Consider the following 27832-nt stretch of genomic DNA (forward strand, 5'->3'; position numbering starts at 1 on the left):
AATGCGAAAGATGCCGAGGGGAGCGTGGCGGGCGGAACAAGCGCCGGATTAAAAGACAAGACGGCTCCTTAAAACGAGAGAAAAGGGCATGGCTGTGAGGCGCGTGCGCTCTCTGAGCGCGCGGATGGCCGTTTTCTCCCCCCCCTTCTCGTCACGCAGGGAGGCGGAGGGGGAGCGCCCTTGACTGGGCAGGTGAAAAGCAAAAGTGGGGAGCCCCTCCCTTTCTGGTTCTCGGGCGGGGGTGTTTTCGCGACGCCTGTGTTGTGAGCTCAGGAGACCGAAGGGGAGAGCCACCCGCGAGCCACCCGAGGCAGCTTGAAATGAAAGTGAGCGAAAAGGAATCCCCTTCGTTGGGCACCGCTGAGCCTGGTATAAATGGGGAGTGTGGCAGCGTCCCGTTTGTGTGCGTGGAGGAGGGGGGAAAAAATGGAGAAGGCAGAAGCCGCCCCCTGAAGATAGTGGGATGCAGGAGGAGGAGGGGCTGCCCATGTTTGGGAGTCCGCATACTTAAAAGGGGAGCCATTTTGAAAGAAAACCGTACTGGGGGGGCAGGCATGGATTCGCGTGAGTTTTGTTAGGAATGGGCTGCCTTTTGATTAGTCAGATGCTCCTCGGGGGCGGGGGGAATGCGGTTCACCTTTATTTGGGGACATAGGCATTGTCTCTGTAAGAAAATTATATATATGCCAAAATGGAAAGAGAAAATGAAGGCTGTGTGGCTCGTATGTTTTCGATGAAAATCATCAGAGAGTCCTCTCCCATTAATGCTGGCACGTCTGATTTTCTTTGCTCTGGAAATGATTTATAGTTATGTTGTCTTCTGAAAGTTGGCGCTCCCCCATCAGCATTTAAACAAATTTGAGGGCTGGGATGGCCTGGCTTGAATGGATATTATGACAGGATGTTTTTAGGATCCAATAGATGTTTTTTCCATTCCTCTTGCACGGATTGCTTAATAGCATTCTCTTAACTGTACCTAGGAGCTTGGTAACCTGTTTGTGCTTACAGCTAGTTGCCAACCACTCTGTGATCATAGATTGCCATTGCCATTTGCTATTTTCCCTGCCAGCTTCCCCAGAAAGTCAATAGGGAAGCTGGCAGAAAAGGTTGCTAGCACTGCCAAGAGGACTCCCCCAGATTTCTGGGGGCTTGCTGGAAAAGTCCAAGCAGAATGTTGGCATAGAGTGTTTGCATCATGGTGCATTTGCAGTGAGCTTGGATTTTAGGATGGATGCAATATGGGATCTTTTTGCTGTCACCTCTCAGGAAACAAGAGGGAGTCATCTTATCTCTGGCTGGCTGCAAATGCCCCATGCTACACTGTGCTAAAATCATGCTTGGATTTCAGGGTAGGCATTTTCCAGCCAGCATTTTTATCAGTGAAAGGGTTGCCTGCTAGAGAATTTAGCCCCTATCCCCCCATAGGAGTCAGAATGTCCAGCAGGAAGGTTTTTAACCCTGGAGTGCAGGGATTATGGTTGTTGAAGGAAGTAGTCACATGATGTCCTGCCTAACCACTTTGCTCAATGATTGACGATTTCAGTCTCAATTGTTTTTAAGTCAAGGACTATTTGTAGCTTCCAACTTACTTTACAGAAGTTATCAGTACAGCTACAAATTTACCTCTGAACTTTATGGTTACAACATAAGTCTCTTCTTTCTATAATCCATCTTGTCCAATAATCATAACCATAAATCCTCAAAACCAAAACAAGTATGCTTTTTCTATTTTATGCAAAAGGACTGTGAGGGGTTTTCAGTCAACAGTAAATGTAGTCGTTTGCCATTTTTACTGTTTTTTCTTATCCAAGAAATCAACTTATCTCAGCAAGTTCCATCATCTTTACCAACTCTTTCTCTGATGTGGGTAATGCTGAATCTTGCTATCTCTGCAATTATGCACAAAAATGAAGTTCCTTGATTTTTTTCCAGCTGTTTGTCCAATCACAAAAGAAAAAAAAATTGGTCCTGATTGTGTATTAATCTTTAAATCCTCTAATTCAATGTTTGTATCAAAATTCAAAAAATTCTAACTTTTTTACATCGCCACCAAAGTTGATAAAAAGGCCCTTTGTTATTTACATTTCTAACATAAATATGAAGTGCCTTTATAATGTTCTAGAAAATTTATCTGGTGACATATACCAATATACATTTTATTAAAAAAAAATAAGATTATGGCATAGTATAAATTGCAATCCTTTAAAGCATATTTTCCTTTGTTCCATCTATACAGGTAGTCCTTGATTTAGGACCATAATTGAGCAAAAAATTTCATTGCTAAGTAGGACAGTTATTAACTGTCCATTTTGTGACCAGCTTTTCTCAACTGGGTCCATTCAAGAGAGATTGCTGGTTGTAGGGTTAGGGTTAGAATTAATCCTAATTAAGTTTACAGTTGCATGATAAATAACCAAGATTGATGTGGATGTATAATTGCTTTAAAAGAATTTCAGTGGTTTGATATTCCTTTCTCCTCCCATATTCCTGAGAATACCACCCTGTGAGGTGAGTAGGGCCGGGAGAAAGTGACTGGCCCAAAGATATCACGCCAGTTTCGTGCCTAAGGCAAGACTAGAACTCATAGTCTCCACAGTCTGGTTTCCAGCCTGGTGCCTTAATCACTAGATCATAGATCTCTTATTTCTTGCTTCCTACTAGACCCACTTGTCATTTAGTGACCACAATTCATTTCAGTGACTTTGTCATTACTGATTACTGAGTCATTACTGATTACTGAGCAAACTCGTGACTGAGTTTTTCTGAAGATTGCTGTCTCTTTCAGATTAAATTCTCTTGTACACTTTCCATAGTATTAGTCTCTAGAATACATTCTTGTCTAGTATACATTATTTGCCAATGGTCAGTAAATGAGGTCAGTAAACAAACAGTGGCTGTAGTAATTAACTTTTAGGATTTCAGCGATATATTATTTTCTAGGTATAGACTATCACACAATACATAGAAAATTGATAAATTTGATAAAGGTATAATTAAAATCAGCAAAATTACATTTGTGTTTCACAGTATAATATGTGTTTTAAGAATCAGGTATTTAAGTTGTACAGCATGTTTTGATTGGTTCTCTCAATTGTGCTTGTTTGACAGTTTCTCTCATGTAAATTGTCTTGTAACTGCTGATCTTGCAATCCTTCAAAGGGATACTAAAAGTTGTTAATGAGCTTTAAGCAAATACTTAATGCTACATTAATGAAATTAATGGAATGCAGTTGTGTGTGGTCTGCATTTTTTTCAGGCTTGTACTTCTGAATCATTTTTGAAGAATGCAGAATTTAAAAAATATGCTGGGGTAGGAATTGATGTTTTTAGTTCCCTGGACCACTGGTAGTCCTCGATTTACAACCACAGTCAAACCTAAAATTTATGTTGCTAAGGGAACAGTTGTTAAGTGGTCTTGCCCATTTTTACAATCTTTCTTTGCCACTGCAGTTGTTAAATTAGTAACATGGTTGTTAAATGAATTGGGCTTCCGTATTGACTTTGTTAGAAGGTCACAAAATGACTACAGGACTTGGCAATCATCATAATTATGAATCAGGTGCCAAGCATCTGAAGTTTGGTCATGTGTCTATGACGATGCTGCAATGGTTGTAAGTATGAAAAACGGTCATAAATCATTGTTTTCAATGCCTTTGTAACTTTGAATGGTCACTAAATGAATGGTTGTAAGTCAAGGACTACCTGTAATCAGTAATTTTCATACTACTGGCTATGATACTCTTCTGGCATAGACATCTGTTATATACCACTGTGATGTCAAAATGATGGTATCACAATATCCTTATATAATTGTTTTCACATCACAATGTCTGATACAAATGCATAACTCATGTCATTTGCATGATGATGTCATGATATACAGTGTCCCTCTGTATATGGCTATGCCTTCTGATTCGGATCTGGGAACTGAAAATCTGGGATTTGATAAAAAATGTTGGTACTGTTCTGAGGTGTCAGTCTACATCCCCCCAAAATAAGACCCTGTTTTATATTTTTTTCCACAAAAAAGGCACCAGGTCTTATTTTCAGGGGATTCACTGACCTCACTTGCGTGCATTACCCCCAGCCTCCTTTTCACTGTCAGAGGCCTTTAGGAACTTCTTCTGCGGCCGGCAAGGTTTTCTTGAAGGCCTCTGCAGCTTATAACAGAGCTCTGGATCTTCAGGAAAGCCTTGCCAGCCTTAGAAGAAATGGGCCAGCAAGGCAGGTCTTGGGGTATATGAGGCCTGGGTACAACTGTCCGAAGGTAAGTAAGTAGTAGGGCAGCTCCACCCCCCATCCCCACCTGAGCTTAATTTTTACCCGTGCATTCAAGTGGGTTGGGTCTTCATTAGAGTTTATTTGGTGGGGGGGGTTAGGACTTATATTGGGCGCACATGTAAAAATCAAGCTAGGACTTACTTTCTGGATAGGTCGTATTTTCTGGAAAACAGTAATGATATTGTGTTTTATTGTCTAACTTTGTTCAGTGTAGATACTAAATATGTTCTGGTTTAGACAGTAGCATGATTAATAATAGTTTGAGGGTTTGGTATTCAGGATAGTTTGGATGGAATTTCAGTCGAGGAAGTAGTAGTGTTTATTAGTCACATTGCCAATATTTCATTTTTTTTCTATAAACTATCCTGTACAGAACAAGTGCTTTCTTGTGGTTTATGCCGGAACCAAAACATTTATGTTAGTTTTGGGTATAGAATAAAACACAATTGTTTTATTGTTTATTCCAGAGATGGATGAAAACATACTTCCAAACAGAAGTGGTAAAGAACCAATGGATTGTGTTTGGAGTATGTTTTTAATAATCACAGCAGAAGTAATGTAGCCTCTTGTATTATTGGGATGTTGCAGAGCTGCTGTGTCCTGCGTGGGCCCCAGAGCCTGCATTCCTCCCTTCTTTTGCTATTTGGACATCTATAGGAGCTGAGGGTAGAGGGGGAGGAAAGCAAAATAGATTGGCAGGTTGGCTAGAAATAAATATTCTACTGGGAACTTCTTTTTCTACTGAGTAATAAACGAACAGACCCCTTTGCAAAAGGCAATGACAGATGAAATTTGATTTGTACTAGCCTTGATCAGTGAAATAATATCATGTAGGTTTTGTTTTGCCCAAAAGACAGAAAAACAAAAACATTGTAGGTTTTTTTTTTGCCGAAGTTGAGTGGAATTTCCAGAAATCATAGTATTTGTTTCTGGGTTGAAACAAAGCATATTTCCATTTTGTGTACAATTCTAGTGGAAATATGTGAAAGAGTGTGATCTCGAGTCCTCATTCTAATATTTTTCTACTATTGTAGTTTCCTTGCAGCAGTTCATCAGAATAAAATTTAAAATATGTAAAATTTTAAAAAATATTTTGCTACAATTTTTCCAAATAAAGTTTTTAACACAGTTAGAACAAAAGAGAACCTAGTTCTATGACCAGTCTCTTTAAATTGTTATTTTATAACTAATCCGTAAAATAGTGTTGAGCATGTATGTACACTGCTCAAAAAAAATAAAGGGAACACAAAAATAAGACATCCCAGACCTGAATGAATGAAATATTCTTATTAAATACTTTGTTCATTACATAGTTGAATGTGCTGACAACAAAATCACACAAAAATTATCAATGGAAATCAAATTTAGCAACCCATGGAGGTCTGGATTTGGAGTTACACTCAAAATTAAAGTGGAAAAAAACACTACAGGCTGATCCAACTTTGATATAATGTCCTTAAAACAAGTCAAAATGAGGCTCAGTAGAATATGTGGCCTCCACGTGCCTGTATGACCTCCCTACAACACCTGGGCATGCTCCTGATGAGGTAGCGGATGGTCTCCTGAGGGATCTCCTCCCACACCTGGACTAAAGCATCCCCCAACTCCTGGACAATCTGTGGTGCAACATGGCATTGATGGATGGAGCGAGACATGATGTCCCAGATGTGCTCAATTGGATTCAGGTCTGGGGAACGGGCGAGCCAGTCCATAGTATCAATGCCTTCGTTTTGCAGGAACTACTGACACACTCCAGCCACATGAGGTCGTGCATTGTCGTGCATTAGGAGGAACCCAGGGCCAACTACACCAGCATATGGTCTCACAAGGGGTCTGAGGATCTCATCTCGGTACCTAATGGCAGTCAGGCTACCTCTGGCGAGCACATGGAGGGCTGTGCGGCCCCCTAAAGAAATGCCACCCTACACCATTACTGACCCACTGCCAAACTGGTCATGCTGGAGGATGTTGCAGGCAGCAGAACGTTCTCCACAGCGTCTCCAGACCCTGTCACGTCTGTCACATGTGCTCAGTGTGAACCTGCTTTCATCTGTGAAGAGCACAGGGCGCCAGTGGTGAATTTGCCAATCTTGATGTTCTCTAGCAAATGCCAAACGTCCTGCACAGTGTTGGGCTGTAAGCACAATCCCCACCTGTGGACCTCGGGCCCTCATACCACCCTCATGGAGTCTGTTTCTGACAGTTTGAGCAGCCACATGCACATTTGTGGCCCGCTGGAGGTCATTTTGCAGGGCTCTGGCAGTGCTTCTCCTGTCCCTCCTTGTACAAAGGCAGACGTAGCGGTCTTGATATTGGGTTGTTGCCCTCCTACGGCCTCCTCCACGTCTCCTGATGTACTGGCCTGTCTCCTGGTAGCACCTCACAGCTAACCTTCTTGCTACAGCTCGCATGGATGCTGGATGAGCTGCACTACCTGAGCCACTTGTGTGGGTTGTAGACTCTGCCTCATGCTACCACTAGAGTGAAAGCACCGCCAGCATTCAAAAGTGACCAAACCATCAGCCAGAAAGCATAGGAACTGAGAAGTGGTCTGTGGTCACCACTTGCATAACCACTCCTTTATTGGGGATGTCTTGCTAACTGCCTATGCTTTCCACCTGTTGTCTATTCCATTTGCACAACAGCATGTGAAATTGATTGTCAATCAGTGTTGCTACCTAAGTGGACAGTTCGATTTCACAGAAGTGTGATTGACTTGGAGTTACATTGTGTTGTTTAAGTGTTCCCTTTATTTTTTTGAGCAGTGTATTAAAATTGCTTATGTAAGTGGTTTGCTTTGTAAGCTTTGTTTATACAAGAATTTCATTTGTTATATCTTCACTAAGCATTGCCATCTCATTTTAAAAAAATAATAATTTAACTCATTATACAAATGACATTGGAAACAGCATTTTCTACTCTCTTTGCAGAACTACAACTGAGCGACAGATTCAAGTTGTAATATGACTTTTGAAGTGATATCTGATGAGAATCTCCTTTTCTAATCAAAGAATACTGCAACAAGAATTTGAATTTTATAAACTCCAAGTCTTGATAACGTATTGGGACATTGTTATGGGAATATTTTTTTCATTCCCTGGTGATTTTCTTACATGCTGCCTAATTGATAATAAATTCACCCAGAATGTGAATTGATGGAAGAAGATGTTTTGTTAAACATGTGTGAAGATAATTCATTTCATGTTCGTTACAGGTAGGCATATATACTAATTTTTAATACATTGAAAAATAAACTTAAGGCTTGCATCTGAATGCTTACTTTATTTATTCAAAATACTTCAGAGGGTCAGTATAGTATGATTAGTACCACTATTATCTCATTATTTGCATTTTAATTTCAAAATTAATGTTCATCCATTATTGAGCCTTTCAGGTGCTTGTAAGCTTAACAATACCTTTTTTTTCTTTAATGTTTCAAATTTTGTTTGAAGCTTCCTTATTTTTACCTGTGCTGAGCCAAGCTATGGAACTCCATATATGAGGAGGGATATTTAACACGTATACCTGGTATATTGTTTTAAGATTAAATTAATGTGAAAGGAAGTCTGTTTTCATTAGCCATCCCTAATTTGTTCATCTAGAATAAAATTAATCTTGTACTCGTAGCACTATCATCATATGGACCTATTTTTCTAAAAAAGCAAGAACCCTGTAGACTTTCGCCAAAGTTATTAAGAAAAATCGGCAATAGTGAGTTTCCACATATGGATTTGATTTAACTTGCTCCAGCCTCTCCCACCATATTTTCTGGGCTGAATCTTATGTTAGTTCAGTTCAAAAACACTGGAATTTTCGCCTCTTATGCTTTTAGTCACAACATGAATCATGTCTATTCTTTTATTATTAATATATCCTTTGTTTCTGTATGTTTTTATTTATTATCTTCTAAATCAACAGTGTTGGTGCTTAAAATATGTGCAGTGTTTTTATCCAGAATCAAAAATATGGTTTTTATCAAGCATAGTAATAAATGCCATTCTGGTGAGAGTCTCCTTAAAGAAGCCGCATGTTCAGGGCTGTCATGGAGCCACACAATTGAAGGAAAGTGCAGTTTATATTTAAGGAGATCTAGCTGGTTCTTCCATAGCAATGCCAAAGAATGGAAAAGACAATTTTTTAAACAGAGCAAAGATAGCAATCTGAGAGGAATACTTATGACACCTAGATCAGTTTTGGGTTTAATTAAAAGTTGTGATTCAATAGAAGATACAAGAAGATTCCAATTTCTTTTGTGAACTCAGTTCACAAAAGAGAATATTTTTTATTTCTTGTTTCATCAGGGAGCACATATGTCTTCCCAGATAGGAAGATGGAAAAATATGCGTGTGTGTGTATAATGTAGGAATATATTCCTTGTTCCTGTGCATCATCATCACACTTAAACCTGCTGTACCTGTTCACTCTAATAAAGGGCCACTGGCTTGATAACACAACTTGTTTGGTTTTGTTTCTCAAAACCATGTGGGTTTAAATGATTATTGAATGACACTAGCTTTTATTCTAAAGTAATAGAAATTACAGCTTTTCAAATAAAATGGATAAATAAAGTTTGAGAAGAATTAAAATATTGAATAGTATTTTTTTAAAAAAGCAGGATAAATTGTTGAATGACATCTGAACATAAATACAGGAAATTATATGAAAGGATCTGGGTAAAATGAGTGGATTGTTAGATGCAAAACCAAACATCTTGAGTAACAGTCTTGTGCAAATATTTATACTGCATCCATAATATCAATATAACTAGAATCCAAAACAAGGCTGCAGTGCGATAAGTTGTTGCTTGTCTTGATTTATATAAACAAATGGAGCAATTTTTTTAAAGTACCGTATACACTTGTTTGTGCAGGACCTCAGATTTATATACATTCAAAGACTGAACACTTTTTGGAGAGTGCCAATGTACAGATAGCTCTACTAAAAACCTTTTTAAAGGATGATGCTCAGTTGTATAAGGCAGCTATTCAGTCCCAGGAAAAGACAATGTTTTTAAAAAGTGCAGTCCTGTACTATATTTTTACTTGAAACCCAAAGTACTGCAGAGCTTTAACCGACATTACCTAAATTATTGAGTACTTGATTAAATAATAATTGTTCATAGAAAAGACAGAGTAGGAAGCTATTTTCGTAGATACATAAGGCTAGAGGGAGCCATTTAGATAAAAGTTCAAACTCTTGTTTGTGCAGTAATTCCAATTAATAATGGATTACAAATGTTTATCCAAACCTACTTAAATGCACTCAGCAAATTGTGGCGGATGAAAATTGGCTCTATCATCAAATAGTTATAATGGTTGGACTTTTTTCCTAATACCGTGTTTCTCATATAATAAGGCCAGGTCTTTTTTTTTTTTTTTTTTTGAGCCCCGAAAAAAGGGCTAGGCCATCTTTTGGGGGGTGACTTAATTCCCCCCCCCTTGTATCTTCGGGCGGGCGGCAACAGCTTGGATGTTGACCTCGGCGTTGCTGGGGCACTTCGTATCGGGGTCAATGCAGGCAACGCCCTATCCGGGTGTGCAACAAAAGTGCTTCCTAACGGCAAGCCCCCCCACCATTCCCCCATTTCGCATGTTTTAATATAGGCCTTAATTTGGGGGGAGGGGCTTAATTTCATTTCATGCCTATAAAACATGCTGGGACTTCCTATTGGGGGAGGCCGTATTGTTGGAGAAACAGGGTATTAAAATAATTCTCTTTTTCTTTAGCTTAAATATGGTATTCCTTGTCCTAAAATCTGAAATGATAGGGGACAGATTGACCTTTCATGTGACATTTTTAAAGGTACTGCACCTGCTCTCTCTCCCCCTTTCCCCTTTTCTCAAGACAAAATTTTAAAAAGTTATTTTTTAGTTTCCAGGCTTGAAAATGTTTTCATTTTCTGTTTCAAACCTATTGCACTTTGCCTGAGTCTTCCTTAAAATTAGGAACTAAGACATAAGTGATTTGGAAATTAATACAGTGAAAATTACAATTTCTTTCTTTGCTATTCTATTACGCAGCTGTCTCTTATACAGTGTATAAGTGTAGACCTTGATACTTCTACAACTTTTTAAGTTAAGTGTTTTAAAAAGCATTTGGGTACGTATGTTTATATATATCCACAAACATATACACATACAGTACATATATACATACTCTCAAGCTAAAAATGAATTAGTGGTATATACAATATATTGTATATACAATATACAATAATATATACAATATGTTGTTTCATTAATAGGATTGTACCTTTTAGGTATGGGGTGGAATATATATCATTTTAATTGGATGTGACATTTAACATAAGGTGCCCGGAGAGAACCTCTCTGGAGAGGAGAGGATTAGTTAACATTAACAGAGGATTAAATCTTTTGTTATTGCAATTATAACAGTGCTGTAGTCAATTTTGTTATTTTAATAAAATGGAAGAAAATACCTCTTGGCTGTTTCTGAGAAATGCTATAGCTTTGTTATAGATAGGCAAACTGGGACATTTCATGGGCAAAATATAAATTTTACTTTTCTTGCACAAGCTAAGAATGTCTATCATGTCGATGTGTTTAGGCTGTGGAATGTCGAAAGCTAAGAGGTATAGTATTCTTTCAGTAATTTCATTTTATATGTGATCATTAATTGTGGTTTTATCAAAAACTCTTTATCAAAATACTGAATATACCTTCTATTCAGAATGTTTTTCTTTTTACAAGTGAGCATTTGAAATATAGTTTATATGTATATTATATATGCCCTAATTTCTTATCCAGTTATGTATGACTTTTTTATAGCTTTTCCAAAATGTAGCTTTTCCTTTAAACAATTGTGCTAGTTTTATGTGTACATTTATGTCATCTTTAATTTAACAAATTCTTTGTATTATACTAAAGTAGAAATAGTAGCTTCATACACTATTTGATCTGTTTCATGGTGATTAAAAAAATAAAAGATTGAAAAACATTAACATAGTTATGGTATTTGTTTGCACATTAAATAGTTGATATGAAAGATCATTTTTATAAAAGTTCATCGGGCATTAGGAAAAGATTAGGAAGTGAGCAGTGATGATATTCAGAATATGTGCAAGATAATTACATGTTCCATCATACAATGTGACAGTTGCTCAGTGTTCTTTTAAAAAAGATATTATGATTGGTTGAACAGTAAACCAGATGCTGGCATTTTTATTATTACAAGTAGAAAGATGGTTGACTAGGAGCTTTAATGGCTGGATCCTGTGAATGGTGCAGTCTAGCTCCAAAAGTGTCTTAAATGCTACCATTCCTCAAAGATTTTTAATTCTGCTCAAATTTGCTTATAATCCTATATAGAGTTTCAAGCCAGGCAAAGAGGAGAATGGAGACCAGGAAAATGAGAACCAAGAAAGCCCCTTAAATGCCATTACTACAGGTAGCCCTTGGTTACAACGGCCATTGGGATTGAAATTTGCATTGCTTAGCAATGCAGTCATAAATTGTAACATCATGTGACTGCTGGAATTATTGAGTGACAGCAATCCCAGCAGTCCTGGTTCCTATTATAGCCCCAGGACTGCAAAGGTTGATAAATGGGAAGCGGCAGGAGTGGCATGCCAGTGGGTGTGCAAAGGGCCATTCTTAGCAGGTGCTCCGAAGAATAGGTCGGTGACATGGGAAGGTGGGCTGCAGTGGATAGGTGCTATGGAGTGTGGGTGGGCAAAAAAACAGGAGCAATTTCATGCTAGTTTCCCTATCCCTTCCGGTAGATTTTAAGAGCTCTGTCTGGGAAAATTTCCTGCTTGTAAGAAGCTCCAGGAAACGAAAGAAATCATGATCATGTAACCATGAGGCATAGGAGATTTCAAGGACTGGTAATAAATACCATTCATTCAGCATTGTTGTTAACTTTGAATAGTTGCTGAACAAGTGGTTATTATTTGAGGACTACCTGTGCTGCTGTTGATAACTCAATACTACATATAGTATTTCACCAGCACACTTTTCCCTCTCATTAATTACTACCCACTGCCAATATCCAATGGCCTTCCTCCTTTTCTAACTGGGACTAATAATATATTTTAAACTTGCGATGCAAAAATAAATGCTTCAATAAGTACTTGAAATTCAGCAAATTTGAAATAAGTTTAATACATTGCTATTTTGCTTCAATGACTACTAGAAGAAATAATTATTTTAAAACACAAATTTTCTTACGTTTCATATTTATAGAATGGAAGCATCATGCCTGGAACTTGCCTTGGAAGGGGAGCGTTTATGTAAAGCAGGGGATTGTCGAGCTGGGGTATCTTTCTTTGAAGCTGCTGTTCAGGTTGGAACAGAAGACTTAAAAACACTCAGTGCTATTTATAGCCAATTGGGCAATGCCTATTTCTACTTGCATGAATATGCAAAAGCTTTGGAATATCATCACCATGATTTAACTCTTGCAAGGTAAATGCAGGTTTTGATACTTTTATGTCAGCCCTTCAAGATAGGCCAGTTCAAGAAACAATCGCAGCATGGATATCAGTAATGCTCTTTATTGTAGTAAAGTGGAATGACAAATTCTTGAAAGCCTTTTCCCATCTTACACTAAACATACTCAAGGGGGGTTATTTTGAATTTCTTTCTTACCCATCCTTTATTTCAGGACTATGTAACTTCTTCTCCAAGCCAACCTTAACACTCATTGTTCCTCCCATAATAACAGCCTCATATTTTTTCCAACTGCTATAATTTATACTTTATCTAGATATCACTTTTTGTGATAATTATTAAAAATGTGTTCGTTTAAATATTGCCCAAAATTGTTCCATCTCATATGACTTAGCTGTTGAACAGGGCAGATCATCTTAGTCATGTAAGTAAAATTTGTTATGAGGAACCACTCAGAATAATAGCTAGGAAAGTTTAATCCTTCAGGAGAATGGTGTGTAATTTATCTTGGGCATTATTTTATATTCACAACAAATTAAACCCTCACAACAATCTTAAATTACTTTTAAAATATATTTTATACTATATAATTGGGTATGTGTGAAGTACAGTTTAGCCAAACATATAAAATATGTCCAAACACCTTCATTGGCACTTGTGTATATGGAATATAATCTTTCCCCAGTATGGATCACAAAGTGTTATTGTACCCTTTTTATCCTTTTCTAATGATTACACATTAGTTGGAAATACTAGTAGATTTGCAAATCTATGTCTGAAAAAAAATGAACTAGGAAAAATAACGATTATAATGAGTTAGGATCATTAAGGCTGGGGGTAAAATTGTTTATGTGCAATAAACATATAGTTGCTGCCAAGTTTAATAAAACTGTTTCTGCTACTCAAGATTGAGCTGATTTTTTAACAGAAAAGCAGGAGGACTGACTAAATGTTCAATTTTCAGAACAATTGGAGATCAGCTAGGAGAAGCTAAAGCTAGTGGCAACTTGGGAAATACCTTAAAGGTCCTTGGGAATTTTGAAGAAGCAATTGTTTGTTGTCAGAGGCACCTTGATATTTCAAGAGATCTAGGTGATAAGGTAAGAAAAATCACTACAGTCAATATTGAAAGAAAAAGCACAGTGTGCATTCTTTGAAGAATGCTACACATTTAAGGTGAACCTGATATCAGCAATAGAATAATACTGTTCTGATAAAGTTCTTCAAGCTTATTAGTGGGTTGCCACGGTATCTTTAGATGTTGTCTCCCTGACCCAAATTAAAAAAGAAAAAATCAGAAGATATTCTTGTCATCTTTCTTCCTGAAGTAATATTGTGGAGATCAAAAATTATCAAAAAGTAAAAAAATCCCCACAGGTTAAAACCCCAATTGACTTAAAATCCCAATTGAGCCCATAATCTCCTTTCTAAGCAAGAGTGTTATTAAGTGACTTTTGCCCCATTTTACGACTTGCCACAGTTGTTAAACAAATCACTGGAGTTGTTAGTAACGTGATTGATAAGTGAATCTGACTTCCCCATTGACTTAGTTTGTCAGAAGATTGCAAAAGGTGATATACATGACCACCTGTTTTCTCACAACAGGAAATGAGATTCTTCTGTTCAATTATGTGAGTAGCTATGTATCATAAGAACTTTTAAGAAAATATTTTATTTGTATTTATAGGTGGGAGAAGCAAGAGCTTTGTATAATCTTGGAAATGTGTATCACTCCAAAGGTAAAAGTGTTGCCTGTGCAGGTACCCATGATCCAGGAGAATTTCCAGATGATGTTAAAACTGCCTTGCGGAAAGCTGCAGATTATTATCAGTAAGAAAAATTTTAGTAATGGATTAATCTTTGAAGGTGGATACAGTTTTAATCATCCTTTTTATAATGCATTAAAATGTGTTATTTTAATTCTTTTAAAGCACTTTTAATTTTATGATGTTAAGGCATATAAATAGGAAGATATATCAAATTTAGATAAAAACTGAGTGTAATTTAAAATTCCAACTATTTCTTCTGCAGTACTACTTAAATAAGATGAATGTTTAAGAAAGAAAAATATGAACTTGGATAGCAGCCATCAATATTGTTACTATAATTTATAGCATGTGAAATCACAGGTGCTTTAAGGACATCACCTTAAGAGGATGACAAATAGTAACATAAAATGAACATTAAATCAATCTGCATAAAATGTTTTCTTTTGAACTAGCAAAATAATTATTTTTCATAATTGTTACTTGTACATTTCTTCCATTATAAACCTAGTAATTTGCTTTTTAAAACTTTGAATATTAAATAGGGAAAACTTGACAATTGTAACAGAGTTGGGGGATAGAGCTGCCCAAGGACGTGCCTATGGAAACTTGGGAAATACACATTATCTTCTGGGCAACTTCCGAAGTGCTGTTACTACTCATGAACAGGTATAAGAAGAGTGCATGTTGGTGTGTCTGGTCCATTGTAGTTTATATTATTTGTTTAAAAAGTAATGTTAGTGAAGCATATACTATTGTTTCCTTGGTTTCTCATATGAAATATATACAGAAAGCTGGATATTGAAGGAAATATCTTCTATGACATTTATAAAAGAAAGTTAAAATGTACCCTTTTAAAATAGTAAACAGGAGATTATCTGATATAGATTTATTATGCGTGTGATATTTTAAAGTGCATTATTGGGCTGAAAAACAGATACTTTTTTGAACTGTTGAAGACAGGTAAAGGTGTTCCCACGGGTTTTACCTCACTAGTCATGACCAACTTTAGGGGTGGTGCTCATCTCTGTTTCTTAAGCTAAAAAGCTATCATTGTCTGGAGACGGTTCCATGGTCATGTGGCCGGCATGACATCACGTTGCATCACAGAGCATACAATGAAACACGGAACGTTGGTGCCTTCTAGCCTGCTTTTGGAGACAGAGGACTTTAAAAATATTTTCTGTATATAGTAGTCCTCGACTTAGAATTGATTGCTTAGTGGTTGTCTGAAGTTGTGATAGACCTACTGGGGGGGCTACTTAGGTCCCAGGTTTGAAGTTCCAGTGGTTGTCCTCTCCCCTCGCAGTCACATGACTGAATTTTTGGCACTTGGCAACCAGGACTAATTTACATCTGTTTGCAGTGTTGCATGACTGCATTTTATGATGCTTGTGGTGAAAACCAGCATTTACTTCCGTTTTTTGGCAAAACTACACCTATGGCAAAAAACTGGTTTGCTTAACAAGTACAGTGTTGTTTTAACAACTGCTGTGAAAAAAAAATCCTAAAATGAGGTCACACATGTCTGACCCGATTTTACAACGTATCTTACAACAATGATGGGCAGGCTCTTTTATAGTCTAATTTGAGGACTCGTCATACATAATGTTCTGGTAAAAATATGTTTTAGAAAGGGAAAAAGAGTGAATCTTAGTATTCACTTGTGATTTATTCTGGCAATAACATTGAGCATTGTTACAATAATTAACAGGGTAATTCTTTTCCAGCGCCTTTTGATTGCAAAAGAATTTGGTGACAGAGCTGCAGAAAGAAGAGCCTACAGTAATCTTGGAAATGCCTATATTTTCCTGGGAGAATTTGAAACTGCTGCTGAATACTATAAGTTAGTTTGAGTATTGTTTTATATTATATTATTAATACATTTACTCTGATTTATAGAGATCTTAAAATCATATCTTTGAAGTTTTCATATCTGTCTGTATAGTTAGGCATTTCTTGTGTGTGAGCTATGAATATGCAGTATACTTACCAGAGCTTCTTCCTAGAGACAGAATTGCCACACAATTAGGCTGTAGTCCTATACTGATTCACTGAATTCAGTAAGGCTCCCTCCTACAGAAACACGTACAAAATGGCACTAAACTGCTATTTTATGTATTAAATAGAAAATAACTTTTATTGAAAATAAAATATGACATAAATTCTATCTGAGAGCCTAAGACAAGATGTTTAAATTTGTTGTTCAGTGCTTAGTCATGTATTTAGGAAGGGTTTATTAGTGGTTTATAAATAACCTATTAAAACAATAAGATAATTAGAACAGTTCCATTAAAAGAAATAGCTGTGCATATATTTCAGCTGTCTTAAATGCATAAAACAGAACAGTCATAATCTGTTTGGAGAAACTCAGCAAAAGTAAATACATAGTCTATATCAAGATACATATTTCTAAAATGGCTAATGGAGAAAGCTCTCATTTTCATAAAGCCAGGTGTAATGACATTTGAATCCAGGTGTAATGGCATTTGAAACAGGGCTTCTTTAGCTGACTGGAAACAGAAAGACTCATCTGGATATATAAACACACTGAGAACTTTAGGTGATAGATATCTGCAAAATTTACTCCCTGGTAATTCTGCAAATGAACCTTATTTTTCAATGGTATCTGATTACTCTGTGTAGTATTTCATTTATATTCCTTAGCAATGTAACTTGACTTAATTTGTAAGGGTAGGAAATTAAGCACATTAAGCATCTTGCTTGGAATCATTCAGTGCAGATAGAGACTACTTGGAAATGGAAATACTGGTTGTTCAAGCTGGCTTTAGAAAACACCAAGAAAATGAGACATTGTTGCTGATGCATGCTGGATAATTGAGAAAATTGAATAATAGCTAAAGGAAATATTGTAATAAATGCCCATAATGATTGACTAGCTTTCCTGACATGCTGATTACCCATCACTTCCACATATGCCACTGATTGTTATTTATCATATTAATTGGTGATAAGGTAAATGGCAGTAAAACATTTTCAATATTAATGTATGCCATAATATATACCAATTTGCAAAGGACTTGTTTAATTTTTTAAATATTTTCCCCAGATTATTTAAAGAACCATTTTATATATTGCATTGAAGTTTATAATAGATCCAGTGGGTCTCACTACTGTACATTACTGTATTCTGATACATTGACTGGTGGTTTGAATCATATAAGTAAATATTGTATCTGTTTGTCCTTTAGGAAAACATTACAGCTTGCAAGGCAGCTTAAAGATAGGGCTGTGGAAGCACAGGCATGTTACAGTCTTGGAAATACCTATACCTTACTTCAGGATTATGAGAAGGCCATAGATTATCATCTGAAACACTTAGCAATTGCTGAAGAACTAAATGACAGGTAAATGTTTTAAATTAATTGCTATATAGTTATACAGTTTTTGTTTTCTATAGGAATATTGCCTTATTTATATAGACAGGATTCCCATGCTAAACAGTTTAATATAGGATTGTACTATTAATTGCAATAATAATGTCTGTTGTTGAAGATGTTTGCTCCTATATTAGTTCCTTGGAGCAAAAATCAAAACTTAGATTTTCTATTGGCATTTGGATGCAAAGTGGAAAAACTGGTAGACTAAAATAGATATTTAAACTGGTTCAGTATTGCCCATTTTACATTCTTACATCAATCTGAATGAGCAATTTTAGCCCAATCCATGAATCTATCAATTGTTTGAGATGTAGGTATTTATAAAGTTAAGGATTCTCTTAAATCAAGTGTTACTCTTATATGGGCTCAACTATGCAACTTTTTTGGCACTAAGAAGGAAGTCATCTTTTAAAATTTCTCCATTATAGAATTTTTGGAAAGCTTTTTTCAACAGAAAATGAAGCATTTTTGAATTAGGGAAGACAGTAAGTTATGTAATGTTTAATTTCTAAAATATTCTAATAAGTAATATTTATTCTGTATTGATTAGCATTATCACAGAGATTGGTATGCTTTCTATATCTAAGCTTTGTAGTTGCATGACAATTTGTTAATGCAAATATTGCTATAATTTTTAAAAACATTTTAATGCTGTTACATTGAGACAGGCAAAACAAGTCAAAAATCTGATTTTGATATATGTAATTAAATTACAGTTAATATGATAAATGAAAATTAACGTATCTTACAAATTATATTTGCTTTTATCCTGTTAAAAGATTAAATCCAACAATAAATTCCTAGAATTCTGAGTTTGGAGACTATGATTAAGGTCTTCAAGGGTCCTTGACCTGTACATATCTATTTAAAATCATTTATATATTTAAATGTATTTAAAAACATTCTTTTATTTTTAACTAGAGTATTTGATGTGTATATTATTGAACTGTGTTCCAGAATTGGTGAAGGAAGAGCATGCTGGAGTTTAGGGAATGCATGCACAGCTTTGGGGAACCATGATCAAGCTATGCATTATGCAGAAAAGCATTTAGATATTTCAAGAGAGGTATGTGCACATATTTTTAATTCTTCATTGTGTGCATTTTTCAAATAAAACAGTATATGTACTGTATGTAATTGGAATAAATTGACTAAATAAAATTAAGGAAAAACAGACTGAAAGCTTGAGGGGAAAGGATTGTTTTGGTTTTCTATTTTGTAAGTCACTCTAAGATTGTTTTAAATTGATGAGTGTGATTCACATATTTTAAATAAATAAAATCATTTACATAAAACATGTAATATCTTTGATTGCAGGTTGGAGATAAGACTGGAGAATTAACAGCTAAACTTAATCTCTCAGATCTTCAAATGGTACTTGGTCTAAGTTTCAGCACAAACAACTCAATGATGACTGAAAACCAGATTCCAGATTATAATTTGAATGGTAAATATGCCCAATAAATTTTAGTATTCTTCTTTATTAACCTTCAATTCTTTATTGTTTTCTCTATGATTACCAAAATGCGACACACACCTGCAAAGGATTACATTCAAAACATTGTAGAGCTTTTAAAGTTTAGTGAGAACCTTGCTTCCTATGCACATCATATTAGCTGTGCCATTGTGTTCGTTGTGTTTTTAACTACCCCATTTTTAGCACATTTCATTCTTTGAGCCAATTGTCATTTTGCTTTATTACTTAATTTTTTTCTTAATTTTTTTCCTTCTCTTACCTCAGCTGTTCCTCAAAACTCTTCTGTATTATTCAGTGGGATATCTTCTCTTCCCACAGACATTTGGCCTTACTAGTCCTATTTTGCAAGTGCCTGCATTACAGGAACACATTTACCTCTCAAACGAGAATAAACTTTTTGGGCTCAGTGAAATCATACAAGTAGATACATGTAAGCGCTGCCAGGCACTTAGGAAACAGACTTATGGCAATTGACTTGCTCTTATTTCATACTTTTTCTGTGTTCCCAATGGTGGTTCCTTCATCCCTTTGAGCAACCAATAAAGTTTTCTAGTACCCATGGATACTAATCAGAAGTGGAATCTGTTGAAAATGAGTATACTGCTAATTAACAATAAGTCATGATTTTCCAAATCTTGGGTTATAATTCCTTGTAAACATAATGATGTATATATAATTCCTTGCTTTTCATCACTCATATTTTTATTGTATATCATTTTAGAATATTACATTCTGTAGAGTTATAAATAATGATGGTATAAAATGTGTGTGTGTGTGTGTGTGTAAATCCTTTGTCCCTTGGCTTATATCCATACAAGTTGCTTTTTCTGGAATGGCTACACTGGTTTTGATTTATTTTCTGCTAACAAAAACATAATTTGTCTATTTCTACAAGTCACTTCATTCTCAAGTAATAATGTAGAAATTATTTATAGAAATGGTTTTAAAGATACATATTAGGAACTAGGTATCATCGAAATAATATTTTGAATAAATTAGATTGTGTCTTCTAAAGGGTATTCTTAAAATAATTGCCAAAGTGAGCTTATACAAATTTTGTCAGATATGTCTATTAGGAGAAATAGTAATGGATAGAATATTTTAATGGTGACATAGAGGGAGGGAATGCCTAGTAAGAACTTCCCTTTCTTTTGGGTTCTAGAAAATGTTCCAGAACTTTGATAAAAGTCAAGTACCATTTCTGAATTAATCTCTCAAGTTAAAAGGCAATACTAGATGTGAATTCTGCTGGATGTTTCTGCTAAATGTAAAGAAAAGAAAATAATGCATTGATCCTGTAATACTTACCATCATAGATATGGAGGAAACTCAGTATTACTAGTATAAAAGTTTCCACCATAGAAATGTTCTATATAGTTTCTGTTTGTTCCTATTTTAATTTGTGCAAAAATATATTTGTCCAAATATTTTTAACCTTTGTAGCTAATGAAGCTAGTGTGAGACCTTAGCCTCATAATTCTTCTACAAATTTCTTACAAAAAATATTGAAAAATGAAATATTAGAAGAGCCATATTGTTCAATAATAAATACGGGTCATTATCAGTGCTAAGGAAATGATTTGTAGATGTGTCCTGGATTGGATTTTAAGATTTGATGAGGAACACAAAAAAGTATACAAGGCAATTTATATGTTATTTTAAAGACAGCTTGCAGCTATTGAACTTTGTGGCAAAAAATAATTGTAAGCAGAGACAAAATGTTGGAGGTAGAACAAATTATATCCCTTCCCTACTTCAGCAGTTGTTGAAAATTATGTGCCTGAAGGGAGATACCTAGCTTACTCTTCAGGTTAAGTGGACAGGAGTAATCTCTTTCAGCATTTGGGATTTTAAATGGTTTCTTTTGCCTCCATTAAAACATTTAAAATGTCTTCTTGTTTTTGCAGTCAAATTTAGAAGAGATGTTATTAGTTTCAGTGGGGTGATCATCTTCAGTAAATATTATAAGTTAATAAGTCCATTAAGTTGTTCTTTGTATGTTTCTTCAAAATAACCTATTACTTAATTTTTGTAATTCTAGGCACTAAACAGAGGTTAGGACGTCGCCATAGTATGGAAAAATTGGAACTTATGAAACTAACACCTGAGAAGGTTGGTGTCTTTTAAGTGGAAGTGGCTTTGTAAAAAATTAAATGTGTGTGTGTGTGTAAAATACACACACACACACACACACACACACACACACACATCATAATATTGGGTCCAGATTTACAGTTGAGAATGCATTGATTTTGTAATAATACAGGTATGAAAGAAAGTAAAAGCATTATCCCTTATGGAGTTCGTTTGTTCCTAGATTAAATTGTGCAAAATCGTAAATGTGAAAATTTTACTACAACTAACTTGGTCAGTGTCTGGCAGTAGTTCTTCCTATAATAAATGTATGTTTCTTATAGATTCATTTAAATTAAAGCAATGAGCTACCAGTCAAAATGATAATATATAAAAACAACAAATTATAAGTACTCTTTATCTAGAGTTGACCTTTTAATGGAGTTGAAAACACCCTCCTCCCTTCTTCCTGCAACCCATAGATTGCTCTTTTTTTTCTTTTTAAATCCAAGCTTATCCAACAGTAGTTTCTTTTTTCTTTCATTTTCAGTTTGGGAGGGAGAGCTCGCTGGCCATCAGGCTGGCTGGATTGTCAGACCCGTTGTCTTTTGACAAATGCTCTGGGCCCTTGGTAGCATTTGTTAGTAGCATTTGTGGGCAGAGGTTAATGATGTTGAGTGTCATCCCTGAGCCAATCCTTGACATTTTCATACTCCCCTCCCTCTTGGAGTTCTACTGTTCAGATCCCAAAGGCAAGAAGGAGCAAGAAGCAAGAAGGAGATGAGACCTGCAGAAAACCTTTAGCTTTCCAAGTTTCACTGGCAAAATACTTTAAGGATTACATTAACTTTATAAAGAATTGGGATGAACAAAGCCATTGTATCTATATACAATCTGCACATCGATGTGCAGGCTTGATTGCCCCAGGCTTGATTGCCAGTCTCATGTTTAGCACCTTGGAAACAGAGTTTGCTGATAAGGATTTTTTTTCTGCAATTATGGGCAAATTTGACGTGCATTGTTGGTTAAAGGACTAGTTTTGCAAACATGAATAAATTAGCCATGTTTTAATAGAGATGGAAAAATTAAATTAACTTGTATTTCATATAGTGAAAAACTGTTTTCTGGAAAACATTTTGGTATACAACGTTACCTGTTTCCTAGGTTCAAGATTGGAACAGTGAAATTCTAGCTAAACAGAAACCATTGGTTCCCAAACCTTCAGCAAAACTGCACTTTGTAAATCGATTGAAAGGGAAAAAATACAAAAATATTACTTCTTCTAAAGTTCTCCAGGATGCTAGTAACTCTATTGACCATCGACTAAATTCACAGAAGGTATTTGTGAAGAATTAAACATTTTAAAACTTTGTATTTTATTTAATATATGGTACACACATGTAGATATAGATGTATAGATATTTGAACTTTGCTACTGAAAACATTTTAGAAATATGCCAGTTTTAATTGCTTTGCCTAATTTTTTAAAATGAAAATACTTGTATACTTATTTATTTCCTTACTTACTAGCCTTACCTGCTATTCCAATTATAACTGATTCACAGCATATAATTAAGGTTTAGGTTATCTCATACTAATTACAAGACTACAAGTTAGAAATTAATTCAGTTAAATAATTATGTATGAATAAACATTTAGAAGTGAAGACAAAATAGATTAGTTTTGTTGGTATACATGAATTGTATATTTGGTGATAAAGTGAGATACTAAGTGAAAATGCTCTTTTATATTGAGATAGCATTATATCAAACTTCCTAGCCTTAATATTTTTAGTGTTTCTTCACTGGACCTTTTCACTTCTTTCCCATAATAATACTTAATCTGAATTATGTAGATTGAGTTAAAATTCTGCTAGTATAATGGCTAGTATTATTTATATTTACTTTTGTACTTTATCATTTTTAAGAAAAGCAGCTTAGAAGTCCCTGGAGATGAAGGCTTTTTTGACTTGTTGAGCCGATTTCAGAGCAACCGAATGGATGATCAGCGATATTGTTTCCAGGACAGGAACAGACTGACAGTGACAGCTTCTGCCCCAGCACCCAGAATTATGCAAAAATGTAATTAATTATAAAGCCTACATAATATTGCAATCTCTTTAAATTAAGTTAGATATTGCTTTAACCAGTGTGTTGTTGCACCTCTTGCTGCTTTCGACATATAATGTTTTTTTGTAATTTCTTTTTGCAGCCTTTTCTGCTTCAGTGCTCTCTCCACATACAGATGAATTTTTAGATATGCTTGCTAGTTCTCAGAGTAGACGTTTAGATGATCAGCGAGCCAGTGCCAGCAATTTACCTGGACTTCGTCTTAATCAGCATAATAGTCAGTCCGTTCTTGGTCACCTGATGGCTAGCAAGAACAGCGAACCAGATGATGACTTCTTTGATATATTAATAAAATGCCAGGTGAGATTTTAGTTGCCCTGATATTCTGTGTGGTGTGTATTCTTAAAAAGACATTCTAAAGCAAGTAGTTGTTTCAAAGAGCCTCCTGGTTGTATTTTTTGTCAGTTGAATCAATAAATTTGGAAGTATTAAAAAAAGACATATAATTTTATTTAAAATCTTTTTAATGCTAATTAAGCAATGTTATGTGATAATGTTAAGTTCAACTCTTTGGCAGGGGGATCAAAAATAGAAGAGAAGATTACATTTGCCAATTCCTCATTCTGTTAAAACCAACTTCTTAACCTAGATATTATCTTAAATTGTAATGGGGCTCTAAATAATATTTCTACTTCGTTTTGTATTAATAAGTAAGTAAAAATGTGTGCCTCTTCTGAAGCATTAAACAATTGCTGAGAATTGCTTAGATGGCTATTACCCTTTGTATTTCTCAGTTAAGCATTTTAAGTGGTAATATGCCAACAGATTTTTAATAAGAAGTTTGAATAGCCATGTTAAAGGTAACGGGACTGTGCTATTGAAGAAATGCATCAGGTGTACAAGTGCAGCCTTGTTGTGACTTATTAAAACAGTTGCATGGTTGTAATGAATTGTAGATAAGAACTGCACATTTTGATGCACCCATCTTTATAATCATTGCACAACCATAAATTTAATGCAGCAAAATGAATGTGCATCGTAGTGAACTATGAATTTGAGTTTCTGTTGTAAATTTTAAAACTATTTATGCATAGAAAGTATATATATCCAATTTGGGGAGGGGTATTTGAGCAAAAACAATAATGGTAAAAATATTGTTTATAGTGAGCCATATAGAAACCTGAAAAAAGTCAGGCTGCTTTAATGAGTTATATATATTATATATAATGAGTTATACATATACAAGGTTCAAAGCAATGTGTTTTTTGTAGTGAACAGTTTGTAAAGATGAATTTTAAATCTAAATGAAGCATAGCTCAGTGTTTGACAGATTGAGTATAGTTATTATTGTGTATTTTGTTATCTGCCTGTGGATATCCTGTTCTTTCCCCTTTTATTAGCAAAACAAAAGCCTATATTTATCAAGAGAAAACAGACATACGTTTCAGCACATAAATGAGTTTAAAATGGAAATGCTCACTATGAATGCATGCAAAATCCCCACTTGTGTGCTAAGTGGCCAAAGATTTATGTAATTTTAACATAAAAGTTTCAAAAGTCTTGTTTTCAGAATTATTTTGTATTTCTGTAGGATTTAGGGTTTCCTCAGCCTTTGATACTTTTTTTCTTTTCTATTAATGCATTTTGCCTGGATAAAGGATAGGCACTTAGAGGATTTGATATTAGTATAGAGGATAATTCATATTCCAAAGTTTAACAGATTACCATTCAACACAATTAAGTTAGATTTATTTTTTAGTGAAAACTCATTTGGATAGTGGGTTTCAAACTTATTTCAGATGTAACTGCACTCTTCTCAAGTGGCAAGTGCCACTCCATTTGTTTTCCTGGATGCTCAGTTTGTCAGGCAACTTATCAGCTGCAGTGCTTTGAGGAGTACAGTATATTACTGTATCTTGGAGCATCCCATTCATATTTAAAAATAGGTACTGTTGAATTGGTGTACCATCTTCCCAGAAAGTGTGTAGGACTGCAGTCTTTTCCCCATAAGTTACTATCCAACTGGGAAATTTAAAGTTAAAGGGTTTGATCCCTTCGCGGGCAGATGACTTGGTGTATGTAAGGATGCAGGCCACATTTCAGTGCCAGCCTCTTCGCTTTCTTATATGGACTTCTGGATCTTCTTCTACATGTAATTGTTTATTCATCAGTTGAATATTAAAATTTAAAATAATAGTCATCTAGTCTTTTGGAATAACTGTTCAGAATGGTTCTGGAAGACACTCAGGTTTGAAATGGATGCCAGTGGAGTTCCCATGGAAAAAATGGACTAGCTGAAACTGTAAAGTAATGGTTTTAATGTGGTCTTTTTTTAGGGCTCTCGATTAGATGACCAGAGATGTGAACCACCACCAAACATTCCCAAAGGGCCAACTGTTCCTGATGAAGATTTCTTCAGCCTTATTTTGAGATCACAGGAGAAAAGAATGGATGAACAGAGAGTCTTTCCACCATCTAATTTAAAGAGGCCAAGTTCTACCTAATGGACTTAAGCTCATTTGAAAGAACAAGGGATGGTTATGTAAAGCAGCAACAGATAGTTTACATATAATGCCTTCAGGGGAAATATATATATATTGAAAATATTCAGTATATGTACATAGAATACGGTACAGTCATTACTACCACTGTTTAAAATCAGATATTGAATACTGGTTGTTGAAAGTTAGCTGTATAGTCTTATTTCCATACTGTCTGCTTTTCTGTTCATTTCTCTTTATGTAAATATACTGTTTTCCTTTATTAATGGAATCTGTGTTTAAGGTACTTTTGTCACAAATTTAGGACAACTTTTTCTGCTAAAATATGTAAACTGTAGAAATAAATTCATTTTTTTCCTAACTTTTACATATTTCAGAAGGTTTTAAAATGAACAGAATTATGGTGTTTTTTTAAAAAAAAATTTTTTAATACTGTTGTGTTTTTTTATCTTTTTATCTGTAAAACAGTATTAAGCTGATGCAAGAAAAAGAAGCCAATTCAGTTTGGGTCATAAAAAGGAGGCTTCATTGTCACTTAGTCTCACATTGTCACATTGTCTCATTTTTTAAAAAATATTAAGAATTTTGATTACAGTAATAAAAACTTAAATAAACTAGAAGAGAGAGGAAAAAATATATAAAGTCACTTCTAGCTAAGTATAAGCAAATGTAATAACTTTTTACTCTCTGTAAGGTTACAGGTTTCTCTTCATCCCATAATTTCATCCCTTATTCAAAAGCATATCCATAAAACTTTTCAATCCTGATGTCAGCAAACAGACCATAAGTGTTGACAGAACTTTAACGTCTCATTTTAAACTTGATCAAAGAAATAAACTTTATATTCCTTTATTTCCAATAGCCCTTAATTCAATCACATACAGGCAATCCTTAACTTATGATTAGCCATTTGAAGTTACAAGTGGACCCTACCCAAAAGCGACTTATGGCCGGCGGTTCTGAAGGCACAACCGCTACATTGCCTCTGTGGTTGTTCGCCTTATGACTGACTGTAGAGATGATGCAGCACCCCAGCTCCCTTATCCCATAAAAGTATATGAGCGATTGAATGGGGGTGGGTGGAGAGAAGTGTGACCCTGTTGGGGGGAGGGGACAGGCCCCAAGAGGTATGAAGCAGAGAATGGGGTGCCTTGGGGCAGAGGAGGTCTTGGGATGTCTGGGGCAGGGCCTATGCTAGGCTTCCCAGGTTCTCCCTGAGGCCTGAGAAACCTGTATGCCATTTAATGATCCACATGGTCATTTAATGGCCAGTTAGAAAGGGCAAGTATGGGGATTTGTGAGACAACCATGTGGGTGCTTTCCTTAATGGTTGCCATGACTCAGCTGTAATGGGCAGGCTCTATTACAGTTGGTGGTTGAGTTCTACCTGTATTGTAGATTTCAATTCTTATCCCACTGTGCAGATTTATTCAAGGTTTTAATAACTCTTGTAGATCCAATAAGAAATATTTTCCAGATCATTGTCTCAATTTATTGTATTTTCTTTTTAATTTTTAAATTTCATCCAGTTTCTTTTGTATATCCAGTAAAACGTCATTTTTCAAAACATTCTTTTTGCCTGTCATTTGTAGCTCTACATTTTATACGTTATCGGATAAAATTTGTTACACATCTGTTTTTTCATTAACATCTTTTGAACACAGTATATCCATAGAAGCAGATATCACTGACAGGGTTGCTATTATATTTACTAATTTCTGATTCTGTTCTTCAAAGATCTCCTTTAATGTTTTCTTTATAATGTTTTGTGTCATTTTGTAAGGCACAGTATTACTTGACACCAAAAACAGACTTCTGTTTTTTCCCCTCCTTGGAATCTTTAGTCCCTCCAG

General features: G+C 35.3%; 1 protein-coding gene across 9 annotated transcripts; it reads left to right on the plus strand.

The window, feature by feature from the left end:
- On the plus strand, positions 1–27548 carry GPSM2 (G protein signaling modulator 2). Of its 9 annotated transcripts, none has more exons than XM_087930287.1 (16): positions 154–326; positions 7212–7495; positions 11610–11688; positions 12486–12707; positions 13657–13792; positions 14380–14522; positions 15004–15127; positions 16189–16304; positions 17671–17826; positions 18817–18925; positions 19177–19306; positions 21378–21448; positions 22574–22747; positions 23337–23490; positions 23621–23838; positions 25815–27548. In XM_087930287.1, the coding sequence occupies exons 4-16, from the start codon at positions 12487–12489 to the stop codon at positions 25980–25982; spliced, it is 1920 nt and encodes a 639-aa protein (XP_087786413.1). In that variant the 5' UTR covers positions 154–326; positions 7212–7495; positions 11610–11688; position 12486; the 3' UTR covers positions 25983–27548. The 9 variants fall into 9 exon arrangements, with proteins under 9 accessions (XP_026556224.1, XP_026556223.1, XP_087786413.1 ...); XM_026700440.2 differs by having other exon boundaries at positions 166–369; XM_087930288.1 differs by lacking the exon at positions 154–326 and adding an exon at positions 516–564.
- The last annotated feature ends 284 nt before the right edge of the window (positions 27549–27832 follow it).

This window comes from Pseudonaja textilis, chromosome 3 (assembly GCF_049901715.1).
Source record: "Pseudonaja textilis isolate UNSWEBS1 chromosome 3, rPseTex1.2, whole genome shotgun sequence".
NCBI classification, from domain to species: Eukaryota; Metazoa; Chordata; class Lepidosauria; order Squamata; family Elapidae; genus Pseudonaja; species Pseudonaja textilis.